Raw genomic sequence first — 16,579 nt, 5'->3', positions numbered from 1 at the left:
CGGCCCTAGAAAAGGCAAAAAGACAAAAAAAAGAATCTCTAGTTGCATCCATGTTTTTGCAAATAGCATTATTTTTCTTTTTTATGGATGAGTAATATTCCATTGTGTATATGTACCACATCTTCTTAATCCATTCATCTGTCAATGGTCATTTAGGTTGTTTCTATGTCTTGGCTATTGTGAATAGTGCTGTTATGAACATAGGGAGTGCGTGGCTCTTTTTGAATTATAGTTTTGTCCAGATATTTGCCCAGCAGTGGGATTGCTGGATCATATGGTAGTTTTATATTTAGTTTTCTGAGGAATCGCCATACTGTTTTCCATAGTGGTTATACCAATTTACGTTCCATTAAGGACATGTTCTAAAGTTAGACCCAAAAGTCTTGCTGAGGAGGGAAAAGAGGCTCCAGGATGGCTTCTGTGTTTAGGGGAAGGTGAAATTGTTGCAGGGCAGAAATCAAGTGTTCGGTTGTGGACATGCTAAGCTAGAATCCACGTAGAGATAGGCACTAAATGATATGGAAAAAAAACAGGTTATAAATCGTTTGTGGTGTTACTAGAGACTTAAAATATTGTATTTCCCTGTGACACAATTATGAGACTCTTCCTAAGGAATTTATTGTACTGTTTTAAAGAATTTAAGCAAGAAAAAGGGTCTAATTGATTTGTGTTGCAATTTCTGTTTCTGCTTCTTTTTTGTTGACATTAGTAAAATAAGTGTTTTCTTGTCTCCATGCCAATGATCTTTACATTGAAATTAACATATTATTACTTGAATCTTGAAAGCTGCTCCTAGAAGCCAAAATATGCATCCCTCTGCATTTTTAAAGTATATTGTATTCAAGTACTCTCTAAGAAGAGAGCTAGACCTTAAAATAAGTTTTCAGCGCCTTTTATTGATTCTGGTGGATGCCTCACTAGGAGATGAATTACCTAATTTTTCCAGGCTGTAGAAGCAGTTTCATGGTGTGACTAATTATTATTTCTTTCCTGGGTTAAATTATGCAAAATTAGCTTTGTCACATTATGAGAGCTTGCATGGAAATCAATCCTCACTGATTCCCTTATCACAAAAAGAAGATAAGACTCGAGTTAGATGGAGAGTATGTTTTCTTATCATTTGTCTGAACATCAGTCATGTAAAATCATGGCCTTATGCATTTGAAAGAATATAAGCTGCTGCCTGTTTTTTCTTTCATTGGATATCTACAGAAATGCTGGAGTTAAGCCTAAGAGCAAAGGCAAGGCTTGGACTCACAACATTTCATATATTTTAATAGATCTTTAAATGAAACATACCTGTTCTTAACACTGCTTGGGTGCTAGCTAAGTTAATGTCCAATGAAATAAGGTTATGAGAGATGGTTTGTGGTTTCAGGTAGTGGTGAAATAGAGGCAACATAAGATAGTTTTGGTTTAGTAGACTATTCATTCTGTGGAACAGATGAAAATTCACTTCACTCTAAGAAAAAATCTTTATAGAAAGCCCTGTTTTAGTTATCTTATTGTTAAATGAAGTCTGATAGGTTTTATTAATAGGAAAAAAGGGAGGAGAAGGGAAGGAAGGACCTATTTCAAGGATAGCCTGGTGATTACAGTTTTATAAATTCGATCCTGAGCAGATGGAAATTAAGCCATATTCCTTAATGGCAAGAATGAGAGAAAGTCTAAAGGGGCCTCCTCCCATGGAGAGTGCTGAAGAAGTCAGAATTCAGCTTCTATCACCTGGATACCCTCCAGCCTGGAACCTTGAGCTGAGACTTACTACTTGATATGACAATTAGGTTTTCCATTGATATGGAAGAGCGTGATGACTATACAAGGCTGCTGTTGAACCATGCACTTGTTCCATAAGCATCTTTTTATAGTGTATCGTATTAAAACCCAGAATCTAAATCTCGGCATACAGTTGTTTCTCAGTATGGGAGTGGGGGATTGGTTCCAGGATTCCCTTGAATATCAAAACCTTCAGATGCTCAAGTCCTTTATATAAAATGCCGTAGTATTTGCATATAATCAACATACATCCTCCTCTATTCTTTAAATCATTTCTAGATTACTTATAATACCTAATGCAATGTAAATGCTATGTAAATAGCTGTAAATACAATGCAAATGATATGTAAATAGTTGCCAGCACTTGGCAATTTCAAGTTGACTTTATGGAACATTCTGGATTTTTTTTTCCAAATATTTTTTTGCTTTAAATTTGAATGAACCTGCAGGCACGAAATCTATAGATATAGAGGGCCAACAATAATTGTTTTAAGAATTGGTTTAAAGGTGTCTCAGTTTTTTCTACTATTGTATCTATTTTAATGCTATGTATTAACTACTTTATAATATAAAATTTAGCTGTTGCATGGTACTTTAAGAATCTAACTTCTTACCTTCCCCCCACCCCAGGAGCACTGAATCAAAAAAACTGGGGAAAGAAATATCCAACATGCAATAGCCCCAAACAGTCTCCTATCAATATTGATGAAGATCTTACACAAGTAAATGTGAATCTCAAGAAACTTAAATTTCAGGGTTGGGATAAGACCTCTTTGGAAAACACATTCATTCATAACACTGGAAAAACAGGTAAGATGTTTGCATTTTGTTTGTGACTTTAATATGTTTATCAGACCTAGAGTATGTTTAGGTTATTTTCATCTTATTTTCCTTTGAATAATGTACTATAAATTGAATAGAAACTATGGCTAGAAAAAAATCAAATATAGCATAGAAAATTGGAAGTTTAGGTATTTTAAAAATGTGTACAAAAAATTAAATGACCAAAGTTATCATGTCATATTCTCCAGCAGTATAACAGTGAAGCTGCCTCCACTGAAAGAGATGATAAAGATAATGTAATATGTAGCTAATGTAATTTAATAACTTCATCACTAGTTAATCACTTAGTGAATGGGGATTTCTTTTTCTTAGGCATTTTGTTTGATCTTCTCTGCTCAGCCTTGTGCTATATTAAACATTTGGACGTGAAAATAGCAATCTACTATACTTGAATTTTAAGAAATCACTAGCCCTTCTGTATAGAAAGTTTAATATTATATACCAAACTTAGGAAGCAGTCGCTAAGTTTTTTTTCTTGGTATGCAACATATAATACCATAGAAAATAGCCAAAAAAGTTTTCAAAAGTGAAACAGCATTCTTTTTTTCTGATATTGTATTTGAAATGAAATTAGATGTGTATCAGGAAGTTATATAAAAACAAATATACTTATAGGAAAAGATTAAAAAAATACTCACTGTAATAATAGCTATATTGGGGTGGTTTTGGCATTAGTACATTTTTTCTCTATTTTTCATACTTTGGTAATATAATTATTTGAGTGTGGCAATTTAATTTCAAGTCCCATGAAGGTAGGAACTTTTTTGTATTAGTGCCTGATACATATTAACCATTCTGTGAATATTTGTTGAATGAATAAGAGAATTATTACATGTTATAATATATTATTAATTAAATACATTGAATATCTTGTCCCAAATCTTGACGTTTTAATTATCAGTTTTAAAGGATGTTATAAAGCATGTAATCTCTGTTTATTTTTCTTAGTGGAGTGTAGTCAAGCATTTGCTCTTTAGAGCCACGATTTTTAGGTTTACTACTGGCTATTTAAAGCACAGTTTGAGATTCCCATTGTGGCTCAGCAGTAACGAACCCAACTAGTATCCATGAAGATGCAGGTTCTATCCCTGGCCTCACTCAGTGGGTTAAGGATCTGGCATTGCCATGCCTGTGGTGTAGGTGAGCAGCTGCAGCTCCCATTTGACTCCTAGCCTGGGAACTTCCATATGCCGCAGGTGTGGCCCTAAAAAGACCAATAAATAAATAAATAAGTAAATAAAGCACAATTTGGAAGCTTGAGCAAGTTACTTAACCTCAACGTGACTCAAATTCCTTATCTGTAAAATAGAGATTGTAATGGTATCTTCTTCCTAGTGTTGTGTGAGGATCAAATATTTAATGCCTGTGAAGTAGGATAATGGATGGCATGTTGTCAGTGATAAATAAGGGTTGACCATTATTATTGTGCCTGTTATTATTCATGAAAGTTTATGTCTCTGGTTGGCTGGTATCAACTGAAAAAAAACACAACCTAAAGGTTAAGCATTATGTTTTATTCAGCCGACTTTACATTGGCCATTGCATTCAGTTCCAAGTGCCAAAGATGGTTTCTGCCTGTTGGAACAAAGGCTGTTTAAATCTGATTGAGAGGCATTGAAATCTTGCATTAGGCTCTCAAGAGAATCATTCATCTCCAGATGTCTCTTAAAATACAGTCAGATAGTATCTGCTATGGAACTCAAACAGGAGAGTTTAAGATTCTGAGAGTTGTCACCGAGGGTTCAAACATGAGATGGCTAAAACCCCTTCAGTAGAAAGGGGTCTCTCTCTTTCCTTGCCACGGTCCAGGACAGAAGTTCTGAAGCCTGATGAAGCCTGGGGTGATGCCTGGAGGCACAAGGAGTTGGGACAAAAACAGCAGCCTGGGAGTTCCTGTCCTGGCTCAGTGGTTAACAAATACGACTAGGAACCATGGGATTGAGGGTTCGATCCCTGGCCTTGCTTAGTGGGTTAAGGATCCAGTGTTGCCATGGGCTGTGGTGTGGGTTGCAGACTCGGCTCAGATCCCTGTAGCTCTGGCATAGGCCGGCGGCTACAGTTCCAATTAGACCCCTAGCTTGGGAAGCTCCGTATGCCTGGGGTGCAGCCCTAGAAAAGACAAAAAGATAAAAAACAAACAAAAAAACAGCAGCCTGATAAGGAGTAGAAATGGGCTGAGTGTGAGAAGGTAGAGGTACAGAATTTTCTTCTTCCCACTCTTCTTTCTTTTTAACTGTTCCCTCACTACCTTCTCATGCCCAGGGCTTTGTCCAGCAATCTCAGGACACCAAACAAGCAAGGCAGGTGGACTGACCATCTCCTGCTTTTAGTATTATATGGCATTTCAGGCCTTAACGTTTATTTTACATTTGTGGCAATAGGATATATTAAGTATATTATGCAGAGTTACAACGTTCAGCTTCCAACATAGTGACTTTTTTTAATTTATCAAATAAATTATTTTCTTAATGTACTTGAATTGAAGAAAATTTAAATTTGTCATTTTGAATTTCAGAAGCTTAGATGCAATTTTGTTCTTTTTTTAAGTGGAAATTAATCTGACTAATGACTACCGTCTCAGTGGAGGAGTTTCAGAAATAGTATTCAAAGCAAGCAAGATAACGTTTCACTGGGGAAAATGCAATATGTCTTCTGATGGATCAGAGCACAGTTTAGAAGGACAAAAATTTCCACTTGAGGTAAGTCAGTAGTTCCACTTGTTACTATTTTTATTTTCTGAATCATTGGGATTTTATTTAGCATATAGTATGATTCATTTATAATCACACTTTAGAATTTATACAGTAATATTTTGTTTACTTGGTTAATATCTGCCTTCCCCCCCAGACTAAATTTAATAAGACCCATATTTAGTTTTCCACTTCCTGGTAATTCAGGTGTCACGTTTTAAATGACCAATAAATGTTGAGTGAATGAATGAAATTCTTTCCATAACCCAGTAGGAAAAAAAGAGGAAAATATCATCAGTATACTGGAGAATCAAAAAACCTTAAGTTAAAATGAGAAAAATTTTCAAATTTAAAATCAGCAAAATAGGAGTTCCCATTGTGGCTCAGTGGTTAATGAATCCGACTAGGAACCATGAGGTTGCTGGTTCAATCCCTGGCCTCGCTCAGTGGGTTAGGATCTGGCGTTGCTGTGAGCTGTGGTGTAGGTCTCAGACGAGGCTCGGATCCCTCGTTTCTGTGGCTCTGGTGTAGGCCGGTGGCTACAGCTCTGATTAGACCCCTTCCGTATGCCACGGGTGCGGCCCTAGAAAAGGCAAAAATAAAAATAAAATAAAATCAGCAAAATAAATATATTTGTAATAAATAGAAAGTGCACAGTGAAATGTGTAAACAAGCCTGAAGAAAGTATAAATTGGTAGACTTTCAGGGAAGCAGCTTGCTTGTTTTTATCAAAAACTTTAAATGTTTTATTCTCAATACCGACATTTCAATTTGTAACCATTTAGTCTAAAGAGTAGTTAAAGACAGCTCAAAAATTTGTGCAAAGATTTATTTTTACTAATAAGAATTGAAACAAAAGGAAATGATTAAATACATTATGATGGATTAGTATAGATCTTGTAAAATCGTGTTTTTGAATGATTTATTTACACACAAAAAACGGTTCAAAATAGGATACTAATGCTTTTAAAAAGCAGAATGTGGGAGTTCCCTTGTGGCACAGTGGGCTAAGGATCCATCTTTGTCACTGCAGCAGCTTGGGTTGCTGCTTTGGTGAGGGTTTGATCACTGGTCTGGGAACTTCCACATGCCATGGGGTGGCCAAAAAAAAAAAACAAGTGGAATGTAAAATAGGATACATAATAGTAGCATTCCAAATTTTGTAAAATGTGAAACTAATTAGTGGCTGAGAGTACAGAGTCTGGGTCAAATGAACGAAACTTGAATACTGGCTTCATCATTTAAATAGTGGTTATATGGCATTGTGCGACTTGATTTCCCTAAGCTTCTGTTTCTCTTCTGATAAATTGACATAATAGTAGTAGCACTTGTCTATAAAGCTATTATGAGGATTAAATGAGAGATTGAATTGTTACCATTGTAAAAATAATTGGGAGTTCCCGTCGTGGCGCAGTGGTTAACTAATCCGACTAGGAACCATGAGGTTGCGGGTTTGATCCCTGCCCTTGCTCAGTGGGTTAACGATCCGATGTTGCCGTGAGCTGTGGTGTAGGTTGCAGACACGGCTCAGATCCCGAGTTGCTGTGGCTTTGGCATAGGCTGGCAGCTACAGCTCCGATTCGACCCCTAGCCTGGGAAACTCCATATGCCGCGGGAGCGGCCCAAGAAATGGCAAAAAGACAAAAATAAATAAATAAATAAATAAATAAATAAAATAAAATAAAAATAATTGAAGGAAACCAAGAAAACATTAACAGTGATTTTCCCTGGGTGATGGCATTATAGGTGCCTTTTCTGTTCTCCTTTAAAATTCCTATATTTTTTATATTACCTACAATAAAGCTGTTTTATAATCCACAATACTTATAATAAAGGTGAGTTAGTTATTTCATGACAGATTTAACAATGTTAATGTGGATAAGCACATTCAAATTTATGGGTATAATTTTTTTAATATATTAAGTATCCTTAAAGAAAAGTGTATTTGTCAAATTTGGTTTGCAAAAATACAAAAGTTAACTCATAAAACACACAAGAGTCTTATTTTGGAGCGTTTCACTTTCTCTCAAGACTACTTAGAACAAAGGTAAAATATCAAGAAAAACCCTAACAATAACAAAAGCCATGATTCAGTGAAATAAATATTACCAAATCCATGTACTTAACCTCATATATTTTTCTTATTTAAAAACCTCTTAAGTCGTCTTGCAGAAATGTCTTTGTTGTTTGGTTTTTAAAACACTCTCCACATAATTTTGCAAGCAGGGAAATTGGGGGGCATCCTTGATTTGCTCGTTCTTTGGGGCCTCCCACATCCTCTAATCAAGTCCCCTTAGTTCTGCCTCTAAAGCATGTGGGAGGCCAGAAAAGGCTTCAGACCATCTCAGCTTCTGACTTGGATTTGCAAGTCCCTGCAGCTAGTTTCTCTCCCGTCTCCATCCCTTTGCTGTACCCTTTTCCTCTAGCCCTGCCCCCTTCCCATCAAGGACTTGGCATTGCCCTGGCCTCACAGCCAGTCCCCTTGCCGCCCCTGCCTGCTGCCTACCCCTGCAGCCCCCTCTCTCCTCCTATCACACGTGCTCAGCTGAAATCCTAACAAACTACCTTGTTTCCTATACTTCTCATACTTGCTTGCCTGTAGGTTATTTCCTAGCCAGTCCCTCTGACTTGAACCCACATTCACCTCTTTCGCCTTTTCATCTCTCTGCTTTAAAGCCACTCGTGCTTCAGGGGTCAGCTTAGAAATCTTTTCTCTGGAAAGGTTTTGGTGACTACCCAAGGCGGGAGCAAATGTCTTCTGCTTCACACTCATTATTTTTCTGATCGTAGCCCTAACCGCACATTAATCTTCTCAGAGGCTTTCTGCTCTTCCCTTCATTCTACCTCTAAACCCAAGTTATCTAATTTCCAAGCCCACAAGGCGAGGAGCACCAACTTGTCAGTGAGAGTAGAGGCTGTTGTGAACGGAAGTAGAGAGGAACAAGGGATAGCCGTGCAGCAGGAAGAGACTTACACAAAGAACTCGAAAGCTCCTTTGGCATCTTCTAGGTAGAAGCAGGGAGTCCTTGAAAGTTCCACTGTTCGTCGAGCACAGGACAGTAATGTCCGAAACTGGTAACTCAGATCATCAAGGGCAGCATGTCCATTCAAGAAAGAATGGAACCATCCTTGAAAGAATTCCATCAATATAGTTAAAATAATGTTTGATGATTTCCTGCATTTGATGATTGCTCTAGTGTGTTTATGATTCAGCATCCCCTGGTAATCTCAAAGTGGTCATTTCAGTTCGGGATCTAACTTTGAATTTCCTTCTTCACTGAAGGATGGTAAGTGATCCTAACTGTGGTTGTATACACACGTAATTGATCAAATGTTTTGAAATGTTGCAAATTGTAGAATAGTGTATAGAATTTTTCAAATATGTATTCAACAGGTCAATTATTTTACTGTCTTTTTGGCTAACATTCGCGAAGTCTTTGTGTGTAATAAAGCCATCATTGTTACATTTATAGATGCAGATCTACTGCTTTGATGCCGACCGATTTCCAAGTTTTGAAGAAGCGGTTAAAGGAAAAGGGAAGTTAAGAGCTTTATCCATTTTATTCGAGGTAATCATTAGAGATGTAGCACTAACTTTTTAATCATGGGAAATGCGAAAAACCGCTGTTTAACAAATAGGAGGGCTCACAAGTAGAATGATAAGTGGTGGTTGTTTTCAAAGAGAGCAACTCCTTGGCTGGAATCTTTCAAAGGGGACTCTTGTATTCATTGGCGCATCACTTCCAGCTGGAGCGAATCTGTGCACTGACACACTGTAAGATTTGCTTTTTGCTTATTTGTACACTCAAAGCGTCATTGTGATACAGCAGAAGTGGGAATTATAACATTTTAAGATGTCTTTTTCTCAGTGGAAAATTTAAAAGTTACCTGATTTTTCTTTATTTGTGCTCACCTTGCTGTGAAGAAAAGAATGTGCCTTTTGAGAACATTGCTTTTGAATACTTAAAACGTTATCACTAATCTTGACATTTTTATTGAACAATCAGTCAAACGTTTTATCCCATTTTTAGAATATCATTCTTCTTTAACAGGTTGGAATGGAAGAAAATTTGGATTACAAAGCAATTATTGATGGAGTTGAGAGTGTTAGTCGTTTTGGTAAGCTATTTGGAGAAATCTCTCCAGATTCCACTTTGGATGGATATGAATTTTTACAATATTATAAAAATCACTTGTCCCAAGGAAGAGGGGAAGGCAGTTGTAAAGAGGAGTAATCTTTCACGTCTCACAGTGGATGGTTTATGCATTTCTCACTAAAAAACAATTTATCAGAAATTTTTGTCACATAGAAATCATCAGATGTTAATATGAATAAGAAGTTGAGGTTTTCTAATTTTATTATTGAAAACAAGCTGATCACATCATTCATTAAATGAATTTTTATTCAGTCTCTCCATGTACATCTGTTTAAAAACTCTAATTTGTAAACTGGAACCAGTAAATTTTATAAAAAATATACTTAAAATGAAGAGGGAATTGTCCCTCAAGTTTGAATGTATTCACTGGTGGTTTCCTTGGTAAGTCCTTTGCTTTATCAATATGATGAGATGAGATTTTTGGAAGGTGAATGCTTACATAGAGCAAGATGCACTATGCTTTTAGGTTCTGCTTGCTATTTCGTGGATCTTGTAATTTGCCACAGAATATGCCTTTGGCAACGCTGGCAAGAGACAGCACACCTGTTGTTATTGTTATTTTACTTTTATTAAAAACCCACAAACAGCGTATTAATGTCCTGAGTTATCAGTAAAGCAAGGATTATTCCTCTCAGAGAACCTGCAGGATTTGAAATCAGAAACAAAACTCACATAGATCCTTTCCTTGAAAGCAGAAGTCTGGCCTGGGATTGATTCATCTTTGTCAATTACACGTGAGAACCTGAACTGACCACACAGCTCAGAATTTGTGAGCTCTAGCAATGCAGCTTTGTTTACTTTTGAAAGATGCAGTCAAACACGGGATAGAGCTGTTATCCACCTGGATTGCAAAATTCAACATAAGCTACACTTAATTTTTCCCTCATTTAGTCAGCAAGTGAGATCTATGCAGACTGCAGGAAGGCAGCTAGTTTGAATTCCCACACTGAAAATTACGTTAACTACGAATCTGAATTTTCCCAGGCCTTTCACCAGCCTGTAAAGACCACAAAAGTGATGCTCTTACTGGTGGTTTGTACAGACTTGGACAATCGTGGCACGTTGGCCACATTCTCGAAGCTTCTTCAGTTGTTTCTTGGGGGGTCTCTAGGAGGCTGTCGTATGAGCTTAAGAACCACTTTACTCATGTTCTTTGACTAAAGTTTCCTTTCCAATATCTACTGTCTGTTACCCCTTGTGGGGGGTGATGCTTCGTCAGAGCCTGCTGTCAAATACCACCACAACCCCCCTGGGAATTTGGGTTCCCTAACAGCATTCTGCCTGTGTCCTGGCTCGTAATTCGGAAGCAGCGCAAGTGGTCTCTTGGGCTGGCTGGGAACACATGCTCGTCTGCTTTCTGTTACCAAGTCAACTTCTTCCCTCCTCTTTTACCAAAAAATAAAGTATCCTATGCCTTTCAACTCATTCGCCAGATACTTAATATTTCCATGTACTAAGCAAAGATACCTAAGCCCATGCGGTTCATAAGTGATAGAGCCAGGATTTAGATCCTGACTGTCTTAACATTTGTTCCAATATAGAGTAGAGATTGATATTAGTTACAGGTTTCAGAACACTTAGGAAACACGTGCCAATTTGATTTGAATGGTTGTGAGATATGATCTGTCCAAACTAAACCCGTTAAATCTTCCCACAGTTAAATGTTTCCATTTTGAGAGTTCTTGGATTAAATTTAGTCCTGTTTCAGAGTCTAGAAAATCCCCCAGCGCCCAATAAACAGAAGACATCCCAGTACTGGCTGCCAGCCACTGTTGCTGGGGACTTAAAAGCAGTGCTTGTCTTTTTAGAGAGTGACTCAGGAACTGCAGCTAAACTCCCTAGTCCTGCTGCGTATTCTCCATATGATGTGAATTATTTTAACAAACAACACTTTTCAACCATCATTCAGGTTATACAATATTATAAGGTGGGCTGGTTGTTCGTGTTCTGTATTTCTCACTAAGAGATAAACCCATTTCTCTTTCCTTCCCTCTTGACACCTTTGTTTCTTTCTGTTCCTTCCATCATACCTATTCTATGGTAGGCATCGCTCTAACATGGGGTGGTGAGAAAGAGGATGATGTTGCAACAACACAAAGATGATGTATTAATATTCCCCAAGCAGGGCCTACAAAAGGGAAAACTGTTAGTTGAAATCTTTCAAGTTGCAAGGAAGAGACGCACACACCCCAGGTAACATTATCAGTGGTCCTGAAATGGGATTCTCATTAGAATCATTTGCAGTGCTTTCTTAATCACAAACGCAGCCCAGGAATTTGTATAGTGAAAAATCCTCACAGGCAGTGTTGATGTGGCCCCATAGTAAGTCTCACTGTCCTAAGCAGTAAGAATTCTTTCTAAGTGTTTAGTGGCTCTCCCTTTGCACCAGGCCCGACTTGGTCTTTGTCTTAATGCCCTGTCTCTTTTACCTTCCTCATCTTTCCCCTTCCTTCTGTCAACCTCCCGCGGAAGGAGGATCTGATTGGTTGGTTAATCACTAATTTATGTTCAAAAGAAAAGGATTGGTTGAGTGAGTGACTGATCACACATAGAGCAGCGTTGGCTCAGGTGTGACACTCTCTTGTGTTAGTGGTAGTGAGGTTATTCAGATGAAGTGTGTGTTTTTGCAAGCCACGAAAACCCCCGTTATGAACTCTTTTTTCATGCTACTTCAGAAATCTCAACCTATGCTAAAGTTATGAAGATAATTCTCAGTGTTTTCCTCTAAAGCCTTATTATTCTGTTCACATTTAGATCCACACTCTACTTAGAACTGATTTATGCTTATGGTGTGAAGTAGGGAATAAAGATTTATATTTTTCCTTAAGGATATCCAGTTGATATAGCACTGTTTGTTGAAAAGGCCATTCATTCATTACATAGTAATTATTTTCTGTCATAAACCAAGTAACCATATATGTGTGGGTCTGGCCTCTTACTTTTCTTTCATTGTTCTCTGTGTCTATCTTTGCATAAAATCTCACTATCATGATTTCTATAGCCGAATATAGTAGGTCTTCTCACTAGAGATCGCCCACTTTGTTTTGGTTGAAGATTGTCTTAACTTTTCTTTGCATTTCCATTTAAATTTAAAAATCAGAATGTCAGTTAATACACACACACCAACCCATCTGAGATTTTGATTAAGAAGTCATTGGAATTCCCTCTGTGGCACAGTGGGTTGAGACTCTGACTGCAGTGGTGTAGGTCACTGTGGAGGTGCAGGTTCGATCCCAGCCTGGTGCAGTGGATTAAAGGATCTGGTATTGCTGAAGCTGCATCTTGGGTTCATCCAGTCCCTGACCTGGGAATATCCATATGCCGTGGGTGAGGTCATAACAACAACCAAAAAACGTTGTTGACCTCATGAAACAACTTGGGGGAAATCAACATCCTTTTTTTATTAGGGCCACACCTGTGGCTTATGGAAGTTCCCGGGCTAGTGGTCGAATCAGAGCTACAGCTGCTGGCCTACACCACAGCCACAGTAATGTGGGATCCGAGCCGCGTCTGCCACCTACACCACAATTCATGGCAACGCCGGATCCTTAACCTACTGAGCAAATCCAGGGATCAAACCCGCATCCTCACGGATACTAGTCAAATTCGTTTCCACTGTGCCACAACAGGAACTCCCAAAATTCAACATCTTTACAACACTCAGTCTTTCCATTAACATATTCCCACCCTTTTAAGGTTTTATCTAATTCTCTCAAGGAAGTTTTTTAAATTTTCGAAATAGATGTTTTACGTATCACTTGTTAGACTTAACTTGTATTGATATTTGTTGCTATCATGTTATATTGTTTGAAACTTCATTTTCTATTGTTTGTTACCAGTACGTAGAAATAAAATCATCTAGTCACTTATGATGGAGCCTGAAAATGTGAGAAAAAAGAATGTATACATATATATGTAACTGGGTCCCCAGGCTGTACAGTAGCAAATTGACGGAACACTGTAAACCAGCTATAATGGAAAAAAATAAAAATCATTATATATAAAAAATAAAATTAAAATAAAAAGCTAGAAAGAAAAATAAATAAAATCAAGTTTTGTATATTTGGTTTTATATGCAATGAGTTTGCTAAATGCTCTTATTATTCCAGTAGTTGGTAAATTATTTTCAGTATTCCACATACTCAGTTGTGTTATTTGCAGATTATGATTATATCATTTTTCCTGCCCAATATTCATGACTTTTTTTTCTTCTTCTTACTTTATTATAAGTAAAATAAATAAACAATTCCAGTCCTTAAATTCAGTGTTCGATGGAAATGGAGGTAGTAGGATGTCCTTGTCTTTATCACTAAGGGAAAACCTTTCAGTAAGTCATCCTTAAATGTGATCTTTATCATAGACTTTTGTAGATAATCCTCATCAGAATAAGGTCTTGCTTTTGTTTTCCACAAGCTGGTATTACATCTTAGCAAATGCCTTTATAGTATCCATTGAGATGGCCATACAATATCTGAATATCTTTCCTATGTAGAAATAATCTCTCCAGCATCTTGCCCGTGTAAAGATAAAACATCTAACACTATGTGGTGATATATGCAAGAAAATTTGGAGTACGCCAGTTTTATCATTTTGCGACATATCTGAAATGTTCTTAAAATTTTTCTGCTTAAATAATATATATCAAAGCATATGTCTCTGTATCACAGGACCTTTGAACAGCTAAGCTCCAGTGGTGGAATTTCAGCTGAGATGTATGTTCTTCCTTTGTAGGGAAACAGGCTGCATTGGATCCGTTCACATTGCTGAACCTTCTGCCAAACTCAACTGACAAGTATTACACGTACAATGGCTCGCTGACTTCCCCTCCCTGCACAGACACCGTGGACTGGATTGTTTTTAAGGATACAGTTAGCATCTCTGAAAGCCAGGTAATCTTGGAAATTCAGACAGATGAAGTAATTTGAAGCAACTCAAAAAGAATTATTCTCTAAACTTTGCTGTAGAAAATCTGTTATAAAGCATTCTCTGATTCTTTCGAAGCTGATGTGTTGAATTATGTGTTAAATATCTTCTTTCCAGTTGGCTGTTTTCTGTGAAGTTCTTACAATGCAACAATCTGGTTATGTCATGCTGATGGACTACTTGCAAAATAATTTTCGAGAACAGCAATACAAGTTCTCCAGGCAGGTGTTTTCCTCATATACCGGAAAGGAAGAGATTCATGAAGCAGGTAGGTATTGGATAACTTTTCTACCACTCCTGTAGATTCAGTTTTTTGGGAGGTAACTGTGGTGTAATGGAAAACACACAAGACTTAGCTTTTTGGAAATATTTTGATTATAGCTTTGTAGCTTTAGGTGAGCTACTTAACGTCTCTGAATCTTGCTTGCCATATTTATAAAATGGTAATTAAAAATACCTCTTCAGGTGTTCCTGTTGTGGCTCAGTGGGTTAAGAACCCACCATAGTTTCTAAGAAGGTCCGGATTCAGTCCCTGGCCTCTCTTGGTGGGTTAAGGATCTGGCATTGCCGTGAGCTGTGGCATAGCCTGTAGATGTGGCTCGGAGCCAGTGTGGCTGTGGCTGTGGTGTAGGCCAGCTGTAGCTGCAACTCCAATTCAACTCCCAGGCCTTTCACCAGCCTTAAAAAGGGGGGAGTATATATATAAATATATACTTCCCATGTGAATAACCCCATTTTGCAGATAAGAAGCAGTGAGCTTAAGCAAGGGAAGTAATTTTTCTAAAACGCACAATAATAGGTGGCCAAGCCACACCCCCACCCCCACGTGCCCTTTAGGGCAGATGCCTGTGCTAACAGCTGCAAGAGAGGAATGAAAGAGGGGTGAGGTGTTCAGAGCTGGGGAGGTCACTGCTGGTTGGGATGACCAGGGAATCTCCGTGGGAGAACCACATTTGACCTGAGTCTGGACGCGTGATTTGGGTTTTAAATAAATGCCCATCTTTGTGTGGGTAGCTCCCAGAGAAGCCTAGAGCCCAGTAAGGATTGAAACCAAAGGCACTGAATTTTTACTGAATAAAAAGTGAGTCTTTTCCCCAGTTTCCTTCTTTGAAAGAAAAGAAGTTTGTCCTTGTCAGGCGCAGGCGATGGAGAGGAGGCAGAAGGAAGGCTGCTGGAGTGCCTGCTGTGTCTTTTGAAGCTGGCACGGCCATCAGAAGCCTTTGAAAGTGTCCAGAGGACACAGTCAGTTGCATCTCCGGACTTGTTCCTTTCAGTCTACACTGAGGGTGTACCAGTTCATGAGAGAAAGGGTTGAAGTGGCCTTTGCTTTGGGGACCAAAAACCTTTCCAAGTACATGGTCTTCTTTGATCCCAGCCCTGCAGTAAATTTTTGGCCGTGGATAAGATTAATTCAGTAGTCGTCTGAGTTTGACAGGCATTGAAATAGCATGTTTTTACCATTTCAATGTAATTTTTGTGACAATCACTCATCCTTTAACAACAACAAAAAAACAGAGCGCCGGTGTTCCTGTCTTGGCTCAGTGGTAAACAAACCCAACTAGTACCCAGAAGGACACAGGTTCAGTCCCTGGCCTCATTCAGTGGGTAAAGGATCTGGCGTTGCTGTGAGCTGCAGTGTAGGTCACAGATGCAACTTGGATCCTGCATTGCTGTGGCTGTGATGTAGGCCAGCAGCTGCAGCTGTGATTCAACCCCTAGCCTAGGAACTTCCATATGCCATGGGTGTGGCCCTAAAAAGGATTAAAAAAAAAAACCCAAAAAACAGAGCCCAAGACAGCAGTGATGTATAGCTGCATTTAGTGTGATATTGTTTCAAATTAAATTTCCCCAGAGTAAGGAAATTCCATTATATTTCTACCAGCAATACTGAATACTAGAACTTCCTGTCTGGTAATTAACACACAATTGATTAGAAAAAAAGAAAGATTTAACCATCCTTTCTAAAATACAGATGATCAAATAACAAAATAAATCAATAAGATTCTGGGATCATGTACTTTTATCAGTTTTATTTTATTTTATTAAAACCCTTCAATGGATCCCATTACTTTTATTTATTTTTTAAAACTTTTTAAAATTAAAATACAGTTGAAGGGGAGTTCCCGTCGTGGCGCAGCGGAAATGAATCTGACTAGCATCCATGAGGACACAGGTTCGATCCCTGGCCTG

At 38.1% G+C, this 16,579-nt stretch overlaps 1 protein-coding gene across 4 annotated transcripts in view; it reads left to right on the top strand.

The window, feature by feature from the left end:
* Nucleotides 1-16,579, top strand: part of PTPRZ1 (protein tyrosine phosphatase receptor type Z1) — a 182,236-nt gene that overhangs the window by 92,394 nt on the left and 73,263 nt on the right. For all 4 annotated transcript variants that reach the window (XM_013985677.3, XM_013985675.3, XM_013985674.3 and 1 more), the window contains exons 3-8: nt 2,407-2,586; nt 5,167-5,318; nt 8,783-8,878; nt 9,362-9,428; nt 14,198-14,355; nt 14,507-14,657. In XM_013985677.3, the coding sequence (XP_013841131.2) occupies nt 2,407-2,586; nt 5,167-5,318; nt 8,783-8,878; nt 9,362-9,428; nt 14,198-14,355; nt 14,507-14,657 (804 nt within the window). The remainder of the gene's footprint in view (nt 1-2,406; nt 2,587-5,166; nt 5,319-8,782; nt 8,879-9,361; nt 9,429-14,197; nt 14,356-14,506; nt 14,658-16,579) is intronic.

The sequence above is a fragment of the Sus scrofa genome, chromosome 18 (assembly GCF_054392235.1).
Source record: "Sus scrofa isolate SSC_HxYL_T2T_F1_AM1 chromosome 18, Sscrofa_HxYL_maternal_Yorkshire_Landrace_v2.0, whole genome shotgun sequence".
Classification (NCBI taxonomy): Eukaryota; Metazoa; Chordata; class Mammalia; order Artiodactyla; family Suidae; genus Sus; species Sus scrofa.
The sequence above is the reverse complement of the archived record's forward strand: the minus strand, read 5'-3'. Positions and strand labels throughout refer to the sequence as shown.